The 22,825-nt window shown below is 41.6% G+C and overlaps 1 protein-coding gene across 1 annotated transcript in view; it reads left to right on the top strand.

The window, feature by feature from the left end:
* Nucleotides 1–5,065: 5,065 nt before the first annotated feature.
* PLBD1 (phospholipase B domain containing 1) overlaps nt 5,066–22,825 on the top strand; it is a 91,794-nt gene continuing 74,034 nt past the window's right edge. Inside the window, exon 1 of the mRNA XM_068971311.1 lies at nt 5,066–5,271. Within this exon, the coding sequence (XP_068827412.1) occupies nt 5,166–5,271 (106 nt within the window). The 5' untranslated portion in view covers nt 5,066–5,165. The remainder of the gene's footprint in view (nt 5,272–22,825) is intronic.

Below are 22,825 nucleotides of genomic sequence, written 5' to 3' on the forward strand. Positions count from 1 at the left end.
AAGTCAATAATACAATGAAATTTTTAGTTTTCTACGAACCCTCTCCTGTTCTATCCATTTCCCATTTCATCTCATGTCTTTTCTTCTCAACCTGTTTTTCTTTATAAATTTTCTTCTCTTGATAGAGACAGCCCATCTTCTTATATGCTAATATTATTTTCCTAAAATTTCTTTGGGTTCCTAAAACTGATAGTTTTTAGAAATTTGAGCTTTCAGGATGATGTTCCTTTTCCCTCATATGGCACTATTTCTAAAAGACTCCATGTTGTGCTGGTTCTTGTTTCTGATTACTCATCTTTACATTGAAAGTTCTAGCAGACAATGTGTTTCTCAACAGAGAGAGTATTCAAATTTCTCTTGGCAATGCTCCCTAGTATTCCTTTCTCAGTCTGCAGTTTTTTGGAAGATTGATATGCACAGTTGAGAACACAATTCTCTGTATTCAGGAGATGTTCATCTAGTTTACTCAGCTAGACTGAAATAGGATCTTTTCCTAGTAACATTTTCTTGGGTTTTGACCCTGGGTTTCATTTACATGTTAATTTCTATCTACTTTCCAAGAATTCATTGCCTAAGACTTGTATTCTTGTTGTCTCCATTTAAAAATATCAATAGCAACTAGACCAACCAAATCTTGATCAAATACTTTTCATTTATTCACTGTTACACATGGTTTAGGCTTAAATCATTTTTTATAATCTGAAAGAGGATCTGGGACATTTAATACAGAAATATTTTGCATCTGTAGTCAAGATTAAACAGAACTAAAAAAGGGTTGCATTTTGTTAACTGTTTTTACTTGGCATTGGTATTTCTGTCTGTAGAAAGAAGAGAAAATACTAAGATAATTAAGAGTGGGGGAAGGAAAGTAAATAGAGAAATTGGTGGCATCTACTCTAGTACGTCGGACACCTGATGTGAAGAACTGACTCACTAGAAAAGACCGTGATGCTGGGAAAGATTGCAGGCTGGAGGAGGGGGAGACAACAGAGGATGAGATGGTTGGATGACATCACCAACTCAATGAAGATGAGTTTGAGCAAGCTTTGGGAGTTGGTGATGGACAGGGAAGCCTGGCGTGCTGCAGTCCATGGGGTTGCAAAGAGTCAGACATGGCTAAGTGACTGAATTGACTCCAGGAGATAGCCACTGAATTTAGAAAAGAAATAGAAAAAGAAAAATTATGAAAAAAGAACCCTAGGCAAAAAAAAAAACTACATCTCTTAAACAATGAAGAAACTGTGCTTGGCCTCAAGGGTGTTCAGTCTTTTTTTCAGCCTCTTTGGAATGTAAAGATGGGGACCAAGATGCCTATCACCTGGGTAAAAAGTTTACAGTTATCTGTAGAGAAAGATAATGATACTAAATCTTCTACTCTATCCCATCTACTCTACTCTACTAAGCATCTACTCTAATCAGTATTCAACTTGTATAGCAACTTCTCTTTTAAACTCTGCTTCATCTACTTCAGTCAACCCATGCCTCATGTCTGACCGAACCCATGCTTCAGTCAACCCACATCTCACCCTTCTACTGTGGTCCCAAAGCTAAGATGTGCTAGTAGCCTTACAATTGCTGACCAATGGCAGATCCTCTTTTATGTAACCAATTTACAAAACACCTGCAGTCTGGAAATTACAATGGATGGTAGCTTATATAAAGTGCAAGTGAGTAGAAGAGAGGATAGGGATATAGTACAGTTGTTCAGTTGCTGTGTCATGTCTGACTGTTTGCTACCCCGTGGACTGCAGCACACTAGACTCCCCTGTCCTTAAGTATCTCCCAGAGTTTTCTCAAATTCATGTCCATTGAGTCAGTGATGCTCAGTACAGAACTGTGTAAGTGAGCAAAACAAGCTCCACGGGCATTAAGCTTGAGCCCAGGAATGTCCATCTTTTCCTTGGTTATACAGCAGTCTGAACTCAATAATATGATCTCAGAGTAGCAAATGGTAAGTTCAACTACCAAAACAACCTGCACAAAAATGAATGTAGGCAAATAATAAATAAATACAAGAAAAATTAACTACAGAAGTAAATATACAGGAGGAAGTTGAATATTACCCTACACATTTAGTAAAACTTAGTAAATTTTCCAGTAGTAGATTAAATCCAAGAAGCTAAGACTTGTTTCTCAAGGAAGGAGGAGACAAAAGCCATGAAAAATCCAAAGAGTAAAGCTTATGGCTTTTTGAGGGCTTGTGTAGATACAAACCATAGTGTTCAAAGTCATTCAAATGTCAGATGTGTGCATTTGAGAGAAAAATATTTTGAAATAGTCAACAGTTGATTAAAAGGCACAGATTGAAATAAAGTGGTGTGAAAAATATTGAAGAACAATAAATTGGAATAAGAAGAATACATAAAAGGTATATAGTAGGTAATAAATGTTTAAAAGACAAAGTATAAGAATGTATAATAACTCTTATGCAAACAACTACAAAGTTTGAAGAGCTGATAAGAGAAAGACTCAGTGGGTTGATGCAAGGGCCAGCACCACCCTTCCTCTTGGAGATGAGTTGCCTATTTGATGGGTGGGGCGGGATGTGGGAGCATTTGGTAATAGAAACTCCAAATAGGTCTAGAGTTACCAGAGCAGAGGAGGCCTGTGTTTAAACTTCTCAGAATGTAGCTCATGAATTTGCAAGGAGTTATGTGCCCTACAATGACATGTGAATTGCAGATAAGCAGTGATAGAGGGCCCTGTTTGGGGAGGCTGACTAACACACCCCAAGTCAGAGGATCTTTGAGTCCCTACTCCACAGGCCCACCCCACCTCCCCCCACCACACCCTTACCACCACCCCCCCCACACACACACATAGAGGAATTGGAGGGGTCTGAGAATGAGCCAGAGGATCCAGTAGAATCCAAGTCTGGATGGAGAGGTTGCCAAGAGTGCCAGAGACAGCCAGGTTCCTTCCCCAAAAATGTACGCTTTCTTTCCATTCTGAGAGGTGACGTCTGAGCCAGAGGCTGCACTTCCCAGTCTCTTTAGCATCCAGGTATGGCAATATGTCTAGTTACTGTTGTTGGAATGTGAGTGGAAGTGAATAAGAAGTAAAAGAGCTGTCCTGTATTCTTTCCTCTTCTTCTGGTTAGAAGAAAACATTCCAAGTCCCTTGGGTGATGGTTCCTGTATCCAGTTTGGGAACCACAGTGAATTCACCAAGGGCTACCTAGAATATGGGCTTCCCTGGTGGCTCAGATGGTAAAGAACCCACCTGCAATGCAGAAGACCTAGGATATGCTAAATATTTACAGGAAATAATAGTATCAGTGGAACATACCACAATGAACTAAAGGGAACATTTGAGATATAAATCTTTGAGGAAAATGTAGTACCATCTAGGACACTGAGTAAATTACCACTTATAAATTATTTGATCCTGACTAATTAATAAAAGAAACTGTTAGATATTTCTTTTGGCCTGCAGTCCCAAGATTCTCAGGGCACTATGAACCAAGAAAGATGGGGACATCTGCTTTAGGGAATGGTGGAACCACAAATGAAAGGATACCAGGTTCTTAATTCCCACATGACAGAAAGCCGCCAACCAATAAAGAACTCCCACACTAGACTGGTATATGAGTCAGGTATACATTTCAGTTGCATTAACCATCGAACTTTGGGAGTTTGTCATTACCTAACTAATACACAGAGCATGTAGGAATCCAGATGTGAGGCCAAGAGCCACAGATGTCAACAGTGGATTCCTTCCACTGCTGTACCACAAGGAGGACCAGAAGAGATGAACTACATCTCCCTGCAGCCACCAAGCCAGAAAGATGACTCACCGAGCAGATGCGCTCTACCCAGTCAGTACATAAGCCCCCTGAAACAAAGATGAACCCTAAGTAAAGGGGCAAAGAATATGGAGGAGGTGAAGAATGCTTAGAATTTAGCCCAAATGAGATTGAGTGACAAATTTGTCATGCTAAAACTTTTGCCATCTGTGCATAAGTGTTTAAATGCTAAGTTAATTACACCTTTTGGAAAAGAAACAGGCTTACGGTGATGTGTTTAACAATTTGCATAGAGATCTGATGTAATTGTTTTATATCGTTCCTAGCAAGACAAATGTGTTTCGCCCTCTAGGAAAGGTGCCTCTTTCCCTCCCTTCCCATCTCCCCTAAACCTCGGTTAAGCTCAGAAGAAAGATGGAGAAGGCGGTGCCTTGGTCCCCAGGTGGATGCAATCATAGGTAAGCAGGGCTCTGTTACAGCACTGATGGCAACTTCCGGTGCCTGTTTATTTACCGGGCTTTGTCGCTCCTGGCCTGCTGTAGACCATGGTCTTAGTGGCATTTATACCACCTGTACGGGACACACAAGGTGGGCTCAACAGAGGTCTTACTGGATGAATAAAATACCTTTTGCCTACTTCACAATGTCACCTAGGGCACCGTCTGCCGCCTTCACAATGTCCCCCAAGGCACGGTATTGCGTACTTCACAATGTCACTCTCACCTGACCCCGCACAGAAATGGGGACTTCACAGGAGTTTTCTGGGATATCACTGGTTTCAGCCCCATCTAATCTGAATCACTCGCCAGTGGTGGTCCCAGCCAATGAAGTTTTGAAAAGCAAACGACCCGAAGTCCTGAGCTGCAGCAAATGGATTTAGGTTAAACAGCGGGGATGGAGAGGGGCACTAAACCCTGAGTTGCAAGCACTTGGGAAGCCCTCTCCGAAAGGGCGAGGAATTGGAGCTGCGTGTAGGCAGGGGTATGCATTTCTACACTGCCCAGGACGCCCCGTCTCCGCTGCTGCAGACCAGTGGCCGGCCCTGGAAGCCAGCGGTGTGGACGTGAACTGATCTGTCCCAGCCCTGGGTCGCCAAACCGCTCGACGGAGTGCGGAGAAAGCAGCACGTACGTCCCAGGAGTGCAGGAGGGGAACCGGCCCGGCCCGGCTCACGGGGCGCTAGAGGGTCAGAAAGGACCCGCCCTTCCCAGACGGGCCCAGCAGGGCGAAGGTTGTCCTCAAGACCACGTGAGGCTTCTTCGTCCCTAAAAAGCCCCAGACAGGCCGGGCTTATGAGAGAGGAAAGTTAAGAAGGACGCCCGAAACTCCGCGTCTGGGCGCCCCGCTGCCGGCCCCAGAGCCTCTCTGCCAGCAGCTGCCTCGTCCTGCCGAGCGGAGCGGAGATTGCGGCAGCCGAGCAATGCCCCTCCACCGCCGGGGTGAGCGCCTCGGGCTGCCCCCGCCGCCGGCCCGGCTACCGCTGCTCCTGCTGCTTCTGGCCGCCGCGGTGCCTCTGAGCCAGGCAGGTGAGCCGCGCGCCCAGAGTGCCGCCCCGGCTGGGGGCGCTGGGAGGGACCCCTGGGAGCCCGCGTGCTCCCCTCTGCGCGCGTGCCGCCCTGTGCGCTCGAGTCCACTCAAGTTGACTTCCCGCGGGTGTCCGTCTGTTTTCTGGATGGAAGCCAAGGAACGCGGTTCTGCCGGGGGGGACGGCCCGGGTTGCTCCAGCCCTGCTGGCGCTCGGGGATGGCCCCGGACGAGGACTTGGGGGTGTGTTTCTCCGAACTTGGAAAGTGCTGGCCGGCATTCTTGGCAGACAAATAGGTTCGCTCCGGCACGGCTCTTGGCTTTGCTGATTCTTGGCTGATCCTAAAAGCGTTAGCCAAAGGACATCTAAATATATTTATTCTTATCATAGAGTGTGATCCAGGTTGCCTTTTTTTTTTTTTGACAATGGCTTTGGTTTAAAGTGTTGAGAAGTGCAACCTGGTATTGTTAGCTTGAAATGTGCTAGGCAGTGTACCCAAGGATTTATGTTCTTTCATGTACTGCTCACTGCAGTCCTAAATGGGCTTGCAAGGTGGCATAGTGGTAAAACAGAATCCGCCTGCCAATGCAGAAACCGCAGGAGGCGTGGATTTGATCCCTGGGTGAGGAAGATCCCCTGGAGAAGGAAATCCACTCCAGTTTTCTTGCCTGGGAAATCCCATGGAAAGAGGAGCCTGGCAGGCTACCGTCCATGGGGTGGCAAAGAGTCTGACACGACTTAACCAGTAAACAACAACAATAACACGATCCTAAATAGGTTTATTATCCCTATTCTACAGATGAGAAAGTTTGAGACTGGGCAAGTTCAATGATTTGCATAAAGATACACAGCAAGTGGAGGCAGAGCTGAAATGCAAAACTGCATGTACTTGGCTACTCCCCTCTTAATAAAACAGGTTTTAAACAAGGTTTTATCCCTACAGGTATTGACACTGAACTGTACCCTTTGCTTCAAAAGCAAAAGGTGTGTGTGTGTGTGTGTGTGTGTGTTGAGGTGGGGGGGAGGTCTGGGTTTTGTCTGTTTCACTCCCAAAGAGTAAAACTAAGATTAAGTTAAAAAAAAAAAAAAACCAAACCTGAAAGACTTCAAAAGTAACGCATAAGAGACAATTTATTTAAAACGAGAGAGGATTCATTTTATTTCCTAATCCCCTTTGTGTGCTGACCTTGCACAAGACTAGGGTGGGGTTCAGCAGGGCTATCCCTTCCTAAAAGCGCCTTATGGGTTCTTGTTCTACTGTCTACCATCAACCAGTGTGTGCAGTTACCAGATTTCAAAGCCTTAGCTTTCGCAATGTGCCCACTTATCACTCTTAAATTTTTCCAGTCTCTGAAGCTGCCTCAGCTTCTGAGCTCAGAATTGATCACTCCCCGGCTCCTGACCCGTGATTTGCTTGCACATTCTGGAGGCGGTGGTGTCGATGTCACCTTGTGGCGCACTGAAACTGCTCAGTTTTGAACACACCTGGGACAGGCTGGGGAGTGCCCCGGAAACGGAAATGGCGGTTGTGTCTGAAACGATGGCAGAAACTTTTCTCCCTTTCCTGGTCTCCTTTTATGTTATCGGAATTGTTTTAAATGTTCCGGTAGATGGAGTGGGCAGCCTAAAGAATGAGGTGGAGACATTGTTTTTCTGAAGATGGGGCACTGTTTATTTAGGAAAATATCACCCTGCAAGAAATTGCTTCTTAAACTGAGTCCCCGATTCTGGCCTCAGTCTATTTATTATAGGCTTCAAACATAATCACATTGCATTTATCTTTCCAGACCGAAAGCCCCACGTGTGTTTTAGGATGCCTTGTAAATTTTTCTTCTTTTTTTTTTTTTTGCCCAGCGGCTTGTGGCCCCAACCAGAGATTGAACCCAAGCCATCGACAATAAGAGCATGGAGTTCTAACCACTGGACAACCAGGGAATTACCAGTTTTTCTAGTCATATGTATAGCGCAGTCAGGTTGTCACTAGGGAAAGAGATGGGTTGGCTGCCAAGACACTCATAAATGGCATGTGCCTTGGTAAAGTGAGTTTCAGATCTGGCCCTGCGTTTCTCCGGGATAGACTCTAGAAATTCATTCTTTGCAGTTTTCCAGAGCTGATCAGATACAGGAAACTGATTTTTAACAATCCGATTACTTGTGTAGCCTGCTCTGGGCACATTCTCACTGTAGTCAAACTACCTGGGATAAAAAATATATCAGGGATTCTCAGGCTGAGGACCTGATTCATCTGCCTCTTACTAGGACTGGGCATTTCAGGCAGTACATAACTGCTCCTTACCAGTTACTGCTTGCCCAAAACAGCTGGTCACAGACTCCTTTTCCACTCTTCCATGGTTTACCAGTACCACTTGAGACTAAGTGACTGCCTGTCTAGACTAGCTAATCCCTTTAAGTGGCTATCAAGGAGTCTACAGTCCTGGGAGTTGTTCAGGCTCCTTAATTGACAGCAGACTTGTGGCTGAGGCCAATCTCAATAGATCCTTTATCTCTGAGGGCTTCCTTATTTCCAGATTCCCTGTGGAAGTTGCACCATATGTTCACTCTTTCCATGGCAGGTCTTCATTCTTGGAAGTCAAATATTAGAGAGATGGGTTGGAATTGCAAGACAGAAGCCATGGGGCCAGACCGCCTATGTTTGAAGCCTGGCTCCAATACTGACAAACTGCATGACTTTTAGCCAATTATCTAATCTCTCCATGCCTCAATTTCCTCATCTGTAAAATGGGTATTATAATAATACCTATATCATAAGTTTGTTATGAGGAACAGTGCCTGGCACATAGTGTGAAAGTCTGTCAGTCATGTCCGGCTCTTTGCGACCCTATGGATTATACAGTCCATGGAATTCTCCAGGCCAGAATACTGGAATGGATAGCCTTTCCCTTTCCCAGGGGATCTTCCCAACCCAGGGCTCAAACCCAGGTCTCCCACATTGCAGGCAGATTCTTTACCAAGAGCTATCAGGAAAGCTTAACTAGCTAGGGCACATAGTAGGGGCTATATAATTGACTGTCTATTATGACCAGCCATGGGAGTTGCTTTTCTCTGAAAAGGCATCATGGATCTCTTGATAAGAAAGTGAAAGTGAAGTCGCTCAGTCGTGTCCAACTCTTTGCGATCCTGTGGACTGTAGTCTACCAGGCTTCTCTGTCCATGGGATTTTCCAGGCAAGAGTACTGGAGTGCGTTGCCATTTCCTTCTCCAGGGGATCTTCCTGACCCAGGGATCGAACCCAGGTCTCCTGCATTGCAGGCAGATGCTTTACCCTCTGAGCCACTTGATAAGGCAACAGAATTGCTGATGATAATTCCTGTTCAGTGAAGTAATAACTCGTTATAAAAACAGATTTTCTTAATCATGGCCTAACATTTTGGGGAGTTGGGGTGCATACCAGTACATTAAGCAGCTCTTTCAGAAAGCACTTTCCTGGGTTATTAGTGTCTGAAGTCATCATGATTATTTTTGCCAAAGTGCAATTTTATTAACCATGGCTGCTTTAGAATTTCCCAATACTTTCCTGTTTTGGGGGGGTTCCGTGGTGACTCAGCTAGTAAAGAATCCACCTGCAATGTGGGAGACCTGAATTTGATCTCTGAGTTGGGAAGACCCCCTGGAGAAGGGAACAGCTACAGTATTCTGGCCTGGAGAATTCCATGGATTGTACAGTCCCTGGGATCAAAAAGAGTTGGACGCGACTGAGCGACTTTCACTTCACTTCACCTCACTTCCTGTTTTTCTGTTCCATTTTTTTAAAAATGTGGTAATGTATTATCTTTTTAAAAAACACACACATTTTATTTTACATTGGAATATAGCCCATTAACAATGTAATAGTTTCAGGTGCACAGCAGAGCAACTCGGCCATATATATACATGTATCCATTCTCCCCCAAACTCCCTTCCCATCCAGGCTATTTCATAACATTGAACAGAGTTCCCTGTGTTATACAATAGATCCTTGTTATAAGCTTTAAATACAGCTGTGTATACATGTCAATCCCCAGACTCCCTCATTATCCCTTCCCTTCACTCTTTGCCCTGGTAACCATAAGTTTGTTCTCTAAGTCTGTGACTTTGTTTCTATTTGTAAATAAGTTCATTTATATAATTTCTTTTTAGATTTCACATATAAGCTATATCGCACGATATTTCTCTTTCTCTGTCTGACTTCACTCAGTATGATAATCTCTAGATCCATCCATGTTGCTGCATGTGACAGTATTTCATTCTTTTTATTGGCTGAGTAATATTACCTTGTATATATGTACCACAGTTTGCTTATCTGTTCCTCTGTCAATGGACATTTAGGTTGCTTCCATGTCTTGACTATTGTAAGCAGTGCTGTAATGAACACTGGGGTGCATATATCCTTTCCGATCATGTTTTCCTCCAGATATATGCCCAGGAGTGGGATTGCAGGGTTGTATGATAGACCTATTTTTAGTTTTTAAAGAAACCTCCATACTGTTCTCCATAGTGGCTGTATGAATTTACATTCCCACCAACAGTGCAGGAGGGTTCCCTTCCCTCCACACCTTCCCTAGCATTTATTGTTTGTGGATTTTTTGATGATAGCTATTTTGACTTGTGTGAGGTGATATCTCATCGTAGTTTTGATTTGCGTTTCTCTTATATGGCTGGTTGGCATCACTGACTCGATGGACATGAGTTTGGGTGAACTCCAGAAGTTGGTGATGGACAGGGAGGCCTGGCGTGCTGCAATTCATGGGGTTGCAAAGAGTCAGACACGACTGAACTGAACTGAACTCTCTTAGTCCTATATTAATTCAATCACATCCCAGTTGTTGAACTGGATCAGGCAAAGGCTGAGAAATCAGTCCTGTGCTAACTAGAGCATCATGAGTGACAGCTGTGTGACCACAGATGCCTCCACACCTGCCACATTGACTAGGAAAGATGCAGGGTGCAAGCATAAAAGCATCTCATTTTTATCTCCCCCGGTCCCATCAAGCTTCTTCAGTGGAGCCAGAAGCTTTCTTGTCTCTTGGAAGAAATCTAGAGCAAGTTTCGACTTTTCTTGTCACTCTGTTCATAATAGCAATCAATACCCTACTCCCTGTAATGGTAGAAATCTCCAAACTCATTTGAAGAAAAAATCTTTTTCCTTAACTGCTCATTTTCAACCTAGCTGTCAGCGTGGACAAGTGACACTGCCACCTACCTCTTAGTCTTCCTAATGCAGCTCCTCCTTCTCACTGGGCTGCACTGGCCCCTCCAAGCTGCAGGAGCTGAGGGGAGCACGGGAGGTGAGGGCAGTTGGGCCCACCCAGACAGTCTGGATGCTCTCTGGGACTAAGAGCATCAGAAGTGTTTTGCTGGCCCACAGTCACTGTTTGTGAACTTCCACATGCTACCCCCATCACATGGGGAAGTGCAAGTTCCGGGCTGTCATGTCGGACTCCTTTCACCCCTGGAATTTCAGGAGTCCACCTGCAACTCCTTTTGTCCATCTAAGCAGAAGTCAGGGAGAAGGATATGAAGCAATATTCTCTGATTTGTTTTTCTTTTTTAGGAATGACTGAAACTTTGTCCTAGTAGTTTGGTTACACTTGCTGACTCTTGGGGCATAAAAACAGCAAGGTATCATTGCAAATATAGTAAGAAAGCAGTAATGAATTTGTGGGCATCTGAATATACCAGCTCCCCATCTAGTCAAGGTTGTGGTTTTTCCAGTGGTCATGTATGGATGTGAGAGTTGGACTGTGAAGAAAGCTGAGCGCTGAAGAATTGATGCTTTTGAACTATGGTGCTGGAAAAGACTCTTGAGAGTCCCTTGGACTGCAAAGAGATCCAACTGGTCCATTCTGAAGGAGATCAGTCCTGGGTGTTCTTTGGAGGGAATGATGCTAAAGCTGAAACTCCAGTACTTTGGCCACCTCATTCGAAGAGTTGACTCACTGGAAAAGACTCTGATGCTGGGAGGGATTGGGGGCAGGAGGAGAAGGGGACGACAGAGGATGAGATGGCTGGATGGCATCACCAACTCGATGGACATGAGTTTGAGTGAACTCTGGGAGTTGGTGATGGACAGGGAGGCCTGGCGTGCTGCAATTCATGGGGTCACAAAGAGTCAGACATGACTGAACTGAACTGAATACTTAGCAATGTTGAACGTCTTTTCATATGTCTCTTGGCCATCTGTACGTCTTCTTTGGAGAAATGTTTATTTAGGTCCTCTGCCCATTTTTTGATTGGGTTGTTTGTTTTGGATGGTATTAAGTCACATTAGCTGTTTATAAACTTTTGAGACTAATCCCGTGTTGGTCATGTAAATTGCAAATATTTTCCCCAATCTTTGCGCTGTCTTTGGTTTTGTTTATGGTTTCTTTTGCTATGCATAAGCTTTTGCGTTCAATTAGTTCCTATTTGTTTTCATTTTTATTTCACTACTCTGGGAGGTGAATCAAAAAAGATATTGCTGCCAGTTATGTCAGAGAGTGTTCTGCCTATGTTTTCTTCTAGGAGCTGTGTAGTGTCTTTAATCCATTTTGAGTTTATTTTTGTGTATGGTATTAAAGAATGATCTAATTTCTTTTTTTCTTCACATGTAGCTGTCCAGTTTTCCCAGCATCATTTATTGAAGAGACTATCTTCCCACCATTGTGTAGTCTGGCCTCCTTTGTCATAGATTAATTGAGCACAAGTGCATGGGTTTATTTCTGGGCGCTCTATCCTGTTCCATTGATCTATATATCTGTTTTCCTGCCAGTACCATACTGTTTTGATGACTATAGTTTTGCAGTATAATCTGGAGTCAGAGAGCCTGGTCTCTCCAGCTCTGTTTTTCTTTCTCAAGATTGTTTTGATGATTTGGGATCTTTTGTGTCTCCATACAAATTATAAGATTTTTTGTTCTAGTTTTGTGAAAAATGTCATTGGTAATTTGATAAGGATTGCATTTGATCTGTAGATTGCCTTGGGTAATGTAATTATTTGGACAATAGTGATTCTTCCAATCCAAGAACATAATATATTTTTTCATCTGTGTCATCTTTGATTTCTTTAATCAGTGTCTTATAGTATTCCATGTACAGGTCTTCTGCACCCTGGGTAGATTTATTCCTAGGTGTTTTATTTTATTTTTTTAAAGCAATGATAATGGGATTGTTTCCTTAATTTCTATCTCTGATGTTTCACTTTTAGTGCATAGAAATGCAAGAGATTTCTCTGTATTAATTTTGTATCCTGCAACTTTACTGAATTCATTGATGAGCTCTAGTAGTTTTCTGGTAGTATCTTTAGGGTTTTATATGTATAGTATCATCGCAGTTTCACTTTTTTTTCCCCCAATTTGGATTCCTTTTATTTTCTTCTCTGATTGCTGTAGCTAGGACTTCCAAAGCTATGTTGAATATAAGTGGCAAAAGTGGACATCCTTGCCTTGTTCCTGATCTTAGAGTAAATGCTTTCATCTTTTCACCATTGACTATGATGTTATCCATAGGGCTGTTTTCAGTTCAGTTGCTCAGTCATGTCCAACTCTTTGCGACCTCATGAATCACAGCACGCCAGGTCTCCCTATCCATCACCAACTTCCAGAGTTTACTCAAACTCATGTCCATCGAGTCGGTGATGCCTTCCAGCCATTTCATCCTCTGTATCCCCTTGTCCTCCTGCCCCCAATCCCTCCCAGCATCAGAGTCTTTTCCAATGAGTCAACTCTTCGCATGAGGTGGCCAAAGTACTGAAGTTTCAGCTTTAGCATCATTCCTCCCAAAGAAATCCCAGGGCTGATCTCCTTCAGAATGGACTGGTTGGATCTCCTTGCAGTCCAAGGGACTCTCAAGAGTCTTCTCCAACACCACAGTTCAAAAGCATCAATTCTTTGGCACTCAGCTTTCTTCACAGTCCAACTCTCACATCCATACATGACCACTGGAAAAACCATAGCCTTGACTAGACAGACCTTTGTTGGCAAAGTAATGTCTCTGCTTTTCAACATGCTATCTAGGTTGGTCATAACTTTCCTTCCAAGGAGTAAGCGTCTTTTAATTTCATGGCTGCATTCACCGTCTGCAGTGATTTTGGAGCCCCCCAAAATAAAGTCTGACACTGTTTCCACTGTTTCCCCATCTATTTGCCATGAACGGATGGGACCAGATGCCATGATCTTCGTTTTCTGAATGTTGAGCTTTAAGCCAACTTTTTCACTCTCTACTTTCACTTTCATCAAGAGGCTTTTTTGTTCCTTTTCACTTTCTGCCATAGGGTGGTGTCATCTGCATATCTGAGGTTACTGATATTTCTCCTGGCAATTTTGATTCCAGCTTGTGCTTCTTCCAGCCAGCGTTTCTCGTGATGTACTCTGCATATAAGTTAAATAAGCAGCGTGGCAATACACAGCCTTGACATACTCCTTTTCCTATTTGGAACCAGGCTGTTGTTCCATGTCCAATTCTAACTGTTGCTTCCTGACCTGCATATAGGTTTCTCAAGAGGCAGGTAAGGTGGTCTGGTTTTCCCATTTCTTGAAGAATTTTCCACAGTTTATTGTGATCCACACAGTCAACGGCCTTGGCATAGTCAATAAAGCAGAAATAGATGTTTTTCTGGAACTCTCTTGCTTTTTCCATGATCCAGCAGATGTTGGCAATTTGATCTCTGGTTCCTCGCCTTTTCTAAAACCAGCTTGAACATCTGGAAGTTCATGGTTCACGTATTGCTGAAGCCTGGCTTGGAGAATTTTGAGCATTACTTTACTAGCCTGTGAGATGAGTGCAATTGTGCGGTAGTTTGAGCATTCTTTGGCATTGCTTTTCTTTGGGATTGGAATGAAAACTGACCTTTTCCAATCCTGTGGCCACTGCTGAGTTTTCCAAATTTGCTGGCATATTGAGTGCAGCACTTCCACAGCATCATCTTTCAGGATTTGAAATAGCTCAGCTGGAATTCCATCACCTCCACTAGCTTTGTTTGTAGTGATGCTTCCTAAGGCCCACTTGACTTCACATTCCAGGATGTCTGGCTCTAGGTGAGTGATCACACTATCGTGATTATCTTGGTCATGAAGATCTTTTTTGTACAGTTCTTCTGTGTATCCTTGCCACCTCTTCTTAATATCTTCTGCTTCTGTTAGGTCCATACCATTTATGTCCTTCATCAAGCCCATCTTTGCATGAAATGTTCCCTTGGTATCTCTAATTTTATTGAAGAGATCTTTAGTCTTTCCCATTCTGTTGGGCTGTCTTGCACGGCCTTTATTCTGCTGAGGTATGTTTTCTTTATGGAGAAGGAAATGCAACACACTCCAATATTCTTGCCCAGAAAATTCCATGAACAGAGGAACCTGGAGGGCTACAGTCCATGCAGTTGCAAAGAGTCAGCCTTGACTGAGTGACTGAGCATGTGTTTCCTTTATGCCCACTTTCTGGAGAGTTTTTTTAAAATCATAAACTGGTCCTGAATTTTATCAGAAGCTTTTTCTACTTTTATTGAGATGATCATATGGTTTTTATTCTTTAGTTTGTTGATGTGGTTTATCACACTGCTTTATTTGTGAATATTGAAAAATCCTTGCATCCCTGGGATAAATCCCACTTAATCATGGTATTTGAGCCTTTTAGAGTATTGTTGCATTAGAATTGATAATATTTTGTTGAGGATTTCTGTGTCTGTGTTCAACAGTGATATTGGCCTGTAATTTTCTTATCTGTGTGTTATCTTTGTCTGATTTTGGTATCAGAGTGATGGTGGCCTCATAGAATGATTTTGAGAGTTTTCCTTCCTCTGCCATTTTTTTCAGAACAGTTTCAGAAGGATGGGTGTTAGCTTTTCTCTAAATGTTTGATAGAAGTCACCTGTGTCCTGGACTTTTGTTTGTTGGGAGTTTTAAAATCTCAGTTTCAGTTTCGTTGCATGTGATTGAGCTATTCATATTTTTTATTTCTTCCTGGTTCAGTCTGCATCTTTTTAAGAATCTGTCCATTTCTTCCAGGTTGTCCCTTTTATTGTCATACAGTTGCTTGTAGTAGTCTCTTATGATATTTTGTATTTCTGTGGTGTCGGTTGTAACATTTTTTGCATTGCTAATTTTATTGATTTGAGTCCTCTCTCAATCTGGCTAAGACTTTATCAGTTTTATCTTTTCAAAGATAGGTAGCTTTTAGTTTTGCTGATCTTTGCTGTTGCCTTCTTTGTCTCTGTTTCACTGATTTCTGCTCTGATCTTGTTTTCTTTTCTTCTGCTAACTTTAGGTTTTGTTTGTTCTACCTTCTCTAAGGGCTTTAAGTGTGAGGTTAGGTTATTTGAGGTTGCTCTTGTTTCCTGAGGTAAGACTGTATTGCTGTAAATTTTCCTCTTAGAGCTGCTTTTGCTACATCCCATAGCTTTTGGATCCTTGTGCTTTCGTTTTCATTTGTCTCTAGGTATTTTTTGATTTCCCCTTTGATTTCTTCAGTGATCCATTGTTTGTTTAGTAACATTTTGCTTAACCTCTATGTGTTTGTGTTTTATTGTTTTTTTTTCTTGTACTTTATTTCTAACCTCAAAGTGTTGTCGTTGGGAAACAACACGTGATATGATTTCGGTTTTCTTAAATTTACACTCACTTTGTAGCCAAGCCTGTGGTCAGTCCTGGAGAATATTGGATGTGCACTTGAGCAACATGTGTTCTTCTGCTTTTGGATGGAATGCTCTATAAATATAAATTAAGTCCCTCTAGTCTAATGTGTTATTTAAGGCCTGTGTTTCCTTATTGACTTTCTGACTGGATGATGTATCCATTGATGAAAGTGGGATGTTAAAGTCCCCCACTATTATCGTGTTACTGTCAATTTTTCACTGTATGGCTGTTAGGATTTGTCTTATGAATTGAGGTGCTTCTTTGTTGGGTACATATATATTTGCAATTGTTATATCTTCTTCTTGGATTGACCCCTTGATCATTATGTAGTGTCCTTCTTTGTCTCTTATAAGTCTTTAAAGTCTATTTTGTCCTGTAGGAGTATGACTACTCCAGCTTTCTTTTGATTTCCATTTGCATGGAATACCTTCTTCCATCCCCTCACTTTCAGTCTGTATGTGTCCCTAGGTCTGAGGTGGGTCTCTTATAGACAGCATATGTACAGGTCTTGTTTTTGAAGCCATTCAAACAGTCTCTGTCTTTTGGTTGGCACGTTTCATCCATTTGCATTTAAGGTAATATCAGTACGTGTGTTCCGATTGCCATTTTCTTTATTATTTGGGGTTTGTTTTTGTAGGTCTTTTTTCTTCCTTTCCTCTCTTGTTCTCTTCTCTTGTGGTTTGATGGTCATCTTTAGTGTTATGTTGGGTTGCTTTTTCTTTTTTGTGGGTATATCCACTGTAGTTTTTAGGTTTGCTGCTTCTATGAGACTTTGATATAGCAGTCTATAGTTGCACAGGTTGTTTTAGGTTGCTAGTCTCTTTCCTACCTAGAGGAGTTCCTTTTGTATTTGTTGTAAAGCTTTTCTGATAATGTTGAATTCTTGACTTTTGCTTGTTTGAAAAGCTTTTGATTTCTCCCTCAAATCTGAATGATATGCTTGCTGAGTAGAGTATTCTTGGTTGTAGGTTTTCCCTTTTCATCACTTTAAACACATTCTGTCACTCCCTTCTGGCTTGCAGAGTTTCTGCCTAGAAGTCAGCTCATAACCTTATGGAAGTACTGGTGTATTTTTTTGTCATTTTCCCCTTGTTGATTTTCATATTTTTTCATTGTCTTTAATTTTTGCCAATTTGATTACCATGTGTCTTGCTGTGCTCTTCTTTGGGTTTAACCTGCCTGGGACACTCTTCACTTCCCAAACTTGGTTGAGGGGTTTCCTTTCCCATGTTCGAGAAGTTTTCAGCTATAGTCTCGTCAAATATTTATTAGATCCTTTCTCTATTTCTTATCATTTTTGGACCCCTATAATGCAAATGTTGGTGTGTTTAATATGTCCCAGAGGTCTCTTAGGTTGTCTTTATTTCATTCTTTGTTTTGTTCAGTGGCAATGATTTCCACCATTCTGCCCTCTAGGTCACTTATTCCTTCTTCTGCCTCATTTATTCTGCTTGATTCCCTCTAGTATCTATTTAATTTCAGTTAGTGTATTTTTTGTCTCTGTTTGTTGTTCTTTAGTTCTTCCAGGTCTATATTAAACATTGCTTGCATCTTCTCAATCCTTGCCTAAATCATTTGTCCAAGATCCTGGATCATCTTCACTATCATTATTCTAAATTCTTTTTCTGGAAGGTTGCCTGTCTCTACTTCATTTAGTTGCTTTTCTGGGGTTTTATTTTGTTCCTTCATCTGAGACATAATCCTCCACATTTTCATTTTCTCTAATTTTCTGTGATAGTGGTTTTAATTCAACAGGTTGCAGAGTTGCAGTTCTTGCTTCTGCTGTCTACCTTCTAGCAGATGGAGTATCTAAAAGTTTTGTGCAAGTTTCCTGATGGGAGGGACTGGTGGTAAGTAGAGCTGGGTCTTGCTCTTGTGGACAAGTCTGTGCTTAGTTAAACTTTAACTCACTTGTCTGCTGATGGGTATGGCTGTGTTCCTTCCCTCTTGGTTGTTCGGCCTGAAGCAGCCCAACACTGGAGCCTACAGGCTGTGTGGTGTGGATAATGGTGACCTCATGGAGGCCTCATACCAATGAGTACTTCTGAGAACTGCTACTACCAGTGTCCTTGTCTCCATGGTGAGCCATAGCTGCCCCCCTCCTTCTGCAAAGACCCTCCAGCACTAGCAGGTAAGGTCTTATTCAGTCTCCTATGGGGTCACTGCTCCCTTCCCCTGGCTTTTAATGTGCACCCGATTTTGTGTGTGCCCTCCGAGAGTGGACTCTGTTTTCCGCAATCCTGTGAAAGTCCTGCAATCAAATCCCACTGGCCTTCAAAGTTAGGTTCTCTGGGGATTCTTTCTCCTGTTGCCAGACCCTCACATTGGGAATCCTGACATGGGGCTCAGAACCTTCACTCCAGTAGAAATTCTGCGATATAATTGATCTCCAGTTTATGAGTATCCCACATGGTGATTATGTGTTTTTATTTTATCATGATTGCACCCCTCCTACTATCTCATTGCAGCTTCTCGTTTGTCTTTGGATATGTGGGATATCTTTTTTGGTTGGTTCTAGCATCTTCCTGTCAATGATGGTTCAGCAGTTTGTTGTGATTCCAGTGCTCTCTCAAGGAGTGAGTGCACATCCTTCTGCTCTGCCATCTTGAACCAATTCAAGGGCTACACCAGTTTATCAGAATATATACAAGATAATTCCCAGAAATGGGGAAAGCGTCAGCTAAAGTGATACATAGGGAAGGAAAGGAAGTAGATAAAAGTGTGAGGACTTGGTAAATGGCCAGAAGGAACAACATCAGTTTCCTTTTTAGGGTAAGAACATTGGGGTGCATGTATCTTTTCCTATCCTGTTTTTCTCCAGATATATGCCCAGAGTGGGATTGCAGTGTTGTATGATAGACCTATTTTTAGTTTTTAAAGAAACCTCCATACTGTTCTCCATAGTGGCTGTATCAATTTACATTCCTACCAACAATGCAGGAGAGTTCCCGTCTCTCCACACCTTCTCTGGTATTTATTGTTTGTGGATTTTTTTTGATGATAACCATTTTGACTGGTGTGAGGTGTTATCTCATTGTAGTTTTGATTTGCATTTCTCTAATACTTAGCAATGTTGAGTTGAGAATACCCAGATCAAAGCGGGTAGATGTTTCTTGCCTTCATCAAGGTAAGAACTAAAGGAAAAGGTGCTTATTTGAGGGTTGGGAATAGGGTGATTTTAGTTTGGGATGTGTGGAGTTTGGGATATTTTGAGAAAATTTAGGGAGGTTCTCTCATAAAGACTAACATACAAATATTTTGACTGAACATTTATTATAGACTCTGACAGGGCAAATACAAGCATGGCATCACATTTATTGATTAGACTTTAGCTAAAAACATTTTTTTAATAGATAAGTTCAGAAGAATTTCTGGGAGAAGTATTAATACTTATTAATCTTTATTATTAAATTTTGTTTCCTGGTCATGAAACTTATAGAAAAGATCAAAAACTTTCTCCAGAAGAAAATTTAAAAGACCCTCCTCCTTCAGGCCTGAAATTGGGGCATGTGTGTATGTGTTAGTTGCTCAGTTGTGTCTGACTCTTTGCAATCCCATGGACTAGCCTACCACGCTCCTCAGGCAATGAGATTCTCCAGGAAGAATACTGGAGTGGGTTGCCGTTCCCTTATCCAGGGAATCTTCCCAACCCACGAATCAAACCCAGGTCTCCTGCATTCAGGCAGATTCTTTACCATCTGAGCCACCAGGGAAGCCCCAAAATTGGGGTAGAAAATTTTAAATAACTATTTCTTGGTGATTTACTTTCCATAATATATGAAATTTTTATCCGTGAACTTCATCTTGGGTCTTGGTTCTGACACACAAAATAGAAACTTTAGTCTTCACACTTATTTAGACATTATTTTCACTTGTGTCACCTGTTTGGATTCCAAATTACAAAGCATTATCTATTGAAATAGCAAAAAAGGTAGTAGCGGCAATAATGTAGTGAATCTCAAGGAATTAATTTTGTTTAACGTTTTAAGAATTGTTTGAGAATACGTTTGTTTTACCTTTTTTTTAAAAAATAGAGAAGGTTCCAGTTGCTTCTACAACTTAGGTCTCACAATTTTTTGATCACTTAGCTTTAAGATGTGACTAGAAAATGTATTAATAATGTTATTATGTAGGTTTCTCGTACTACTATGAAACAGGAATTTACTTAATGTGGTTAAAAAAATGAAACTAATAGAGGTAATGAAATTGTGAGGAAACTTGAGTCTAACACTTGCAACTCCATGTCTGTATAGACAGCAGATATGTTATAATCTTCTTGGGAAAATTGTGAAAGTCTCTTGATTGAGAGAGAGAGGTTTGCTCTGAAGTTTGTCCTGCAGCCTTGCAAACACAGCTACAGTTCTAATATAAAGTAGTGTCAAGTTATTCAAACCAGGCCTAAGATATCAAAATTCTAATTTACAGTGAGAAATCAAGAATTAATATGCCACAGATGTGATGTGAATCTGTCTCCAATGGTAACCTTCCAGCTAGTGTAAAAGCTGAGGGTTTGAGTGGCCATAGGATAAAACATTATATTAAGCCCAAGGGAGTCAATACAATGAGATACATGATGCCACCCCTCATTCTTAAGAAGTTTATAGTCAAATTTACTGCGACAAATAAACCCAAATTCATATAACTAAAGAGAGATCTAGATGAGCAGTGAGCTTAGTGCTAAATCAAAATGGGGCAAAGTTGACTTTCTGTTGATGAGACTTTTGACAAGAACTCTTGAGTTAAGCCAGCAGTGAAGAACCAGGTACACTTCTAGGAGGTGAAGGAAAGAGATCATTTCAGAGCCAAGCAAACCTGCAGCATTTTTATGTACCAGTATTTTGTTTCCTTCAAGCCATTTTTTTTTAAACTAATCCCTTTCAACCTTCTTTGTGTATTAGACACATTATTCAACCCATCTCATATTCTTCCTTTTATTCTAGCTTCACTCAGGTAAGCTGAGGCACCTCACCTCAGCCAAACTGCAAGAGCCCCCACTTTCTAACTCAGAGCTCCTCTGAAATCATAGCTGTTTAGCACTGGAGCATGTGCATAACTGGGAATGGCCAAAGGCCACCTTTGACCTATGCAGGATGTGAGTGGGTGGATAAATGCTCCCTCATTCCATCCCTGGGGTGTGGTCTTCAGAGGCTTATTCTGCACACCCCTGTGGACCATCTTAAATGCACACTGCCGCTTTCCCTCCCTCTGTGGTTCACTGTCCTAGCCCCCTACTGCTGTTCTCTGGAGCACTTCGCCAAATGATTCTCTTTCCATCCAGAATTTCAGGCTCTGATTTATGGAGAGAGTGAGAGCTAAAATACCAACTTATGAGTTTGTTGCCTGGAGACTGATTATTCATTAGTTAGTTATTTTCTTAGTGACTCTGATGAAGAGACAAGGCAAATCTAAAAACCAGGTATCCATTTATTTTAAGTCCTTTCAGAGAAGGAAAGGTGCAAAGCTAGGGTTCAGAGAAGGAAGTTGAGTGGCTGTGCTCATTGAAAGAGAAAAGCAATTCGAGGATCATAGTAAACTATTAGCTAGAGCTAATCTGAATAGATTAAGTTGCAAGTTTTGCTTTTATATTTTCTCTGACATATGCTCTGCTTTCTCATGTATCTTTTTTCCCTCTATCTGACTGACTATATTAGGGTAAAATTGTATTGCTCAGGGTTGAAAACCACTTCCTCTTTCATAAATGAAACTTAGGTTCCAACTATGGGAAAAAGTGATTTTGGCCATGTATTACCGTTTTACAAATTCTAAGACAGTGTGATGAATTTTTTTCAACTGCAAACAATTAACTTATAGAAAATATTAGAATACATAGGTAAAGAAAAGAAATTCAATTTGGGTGTTTGGGTTTTTACTTAGAAATCAAAAATTGATGGGGCTTCTTTTCATCTTTATTTGTGGAAAAAACTTTTTTAGAAAATGATATTCTCAATCGTTCAATATTTATCAAGTGCATTGATTCTAAGGATGTTACTGTTAGAAATGTTTAAATCTCATTTTCACAAAGATGGCATTTGCCCCTTGGGCATCTGAATGTCCTCTAGGCTTCTTACCTGAGCTTGAGGACATAACGACTTGAGTTATTTTAGACTAACTTCTGTGAATGTTCAGATAAATTTCACTTTGGGGTCAGGAACACACACATGTAATCTAGATCCATCACAGAAACATTATTGTGCCAGCTCTAGCATTCCCACGATATGGGGTCATAAGCAAAAGTGGCCCCTACCTTCACAGAGCCTGCATAGAGCAAGGTTGAGATTAGAATTATGTGATATTTTTCTACCTTTTTGCTATTACAGTTTCCACACCAGTCACTTAACAACATGGAGATTTTCTTTTTTAACAGAAAAACATAAGGCTTAAACTAATCAAGTATTTAAGACAAAAAAATTTTTTAAGGCATGAGACTGGACAACCAGGAAGAGTTGATATATGGAAAAAACATTGAGGAACAGAGGACATCAATTAGGGGTAGCATAAGAAACTCAGATTTTGGCTAAATTCTCAAAGCACTGGCTAAATTGGTCAGTGTGTTAGCAGTAAATTTTTCTCATTGAATTCTCTTGAGGACTGGGTAAAAAAAGAAATTTTATTTCCCATATATGGGGGCACATGAATGTCAAAAAAAGCACAGGTTTGCAGAAGTTTATTATTTTTGGTAAGAAAAGGGGATAGTACCAGTAACAGTGAAACAGCCATCCTTTCTCATTTCCCTCCAAGTTCACTGGTGGTAAGGGTGGACGAGAATGCAGGAGAAAAGCTGGGAAGGGGCTGGAGGCAGTAGCATTCATGGTCCAAGATCAGTTTGGAAAGCACATTTATTATATTTGGGAGGAGAGGAGCAGAAAGGACGCTTCTGTGGATGTTGCCCACAATTATCCAACTGTGGTCAATTGACTCAGTAACAAGTAGACTCTCTTTCATCCCCAGAAACCTG

Source organism: Capricornis sumatraensis, chromosome 4 (assembly GCF_032405125.1).
Source record: "Capricornis sumatraensis isolate serow.1 chromosome 4, serow.2, whole genome shotgun sequence".
In the NCBI taxonomy this organism is placed as follows: Eukaryota; Metazoa; Chordata; class Mammalia; order Artiodactyla; family Bovidae; genus Capricornis; species Capricornis sumatraensis.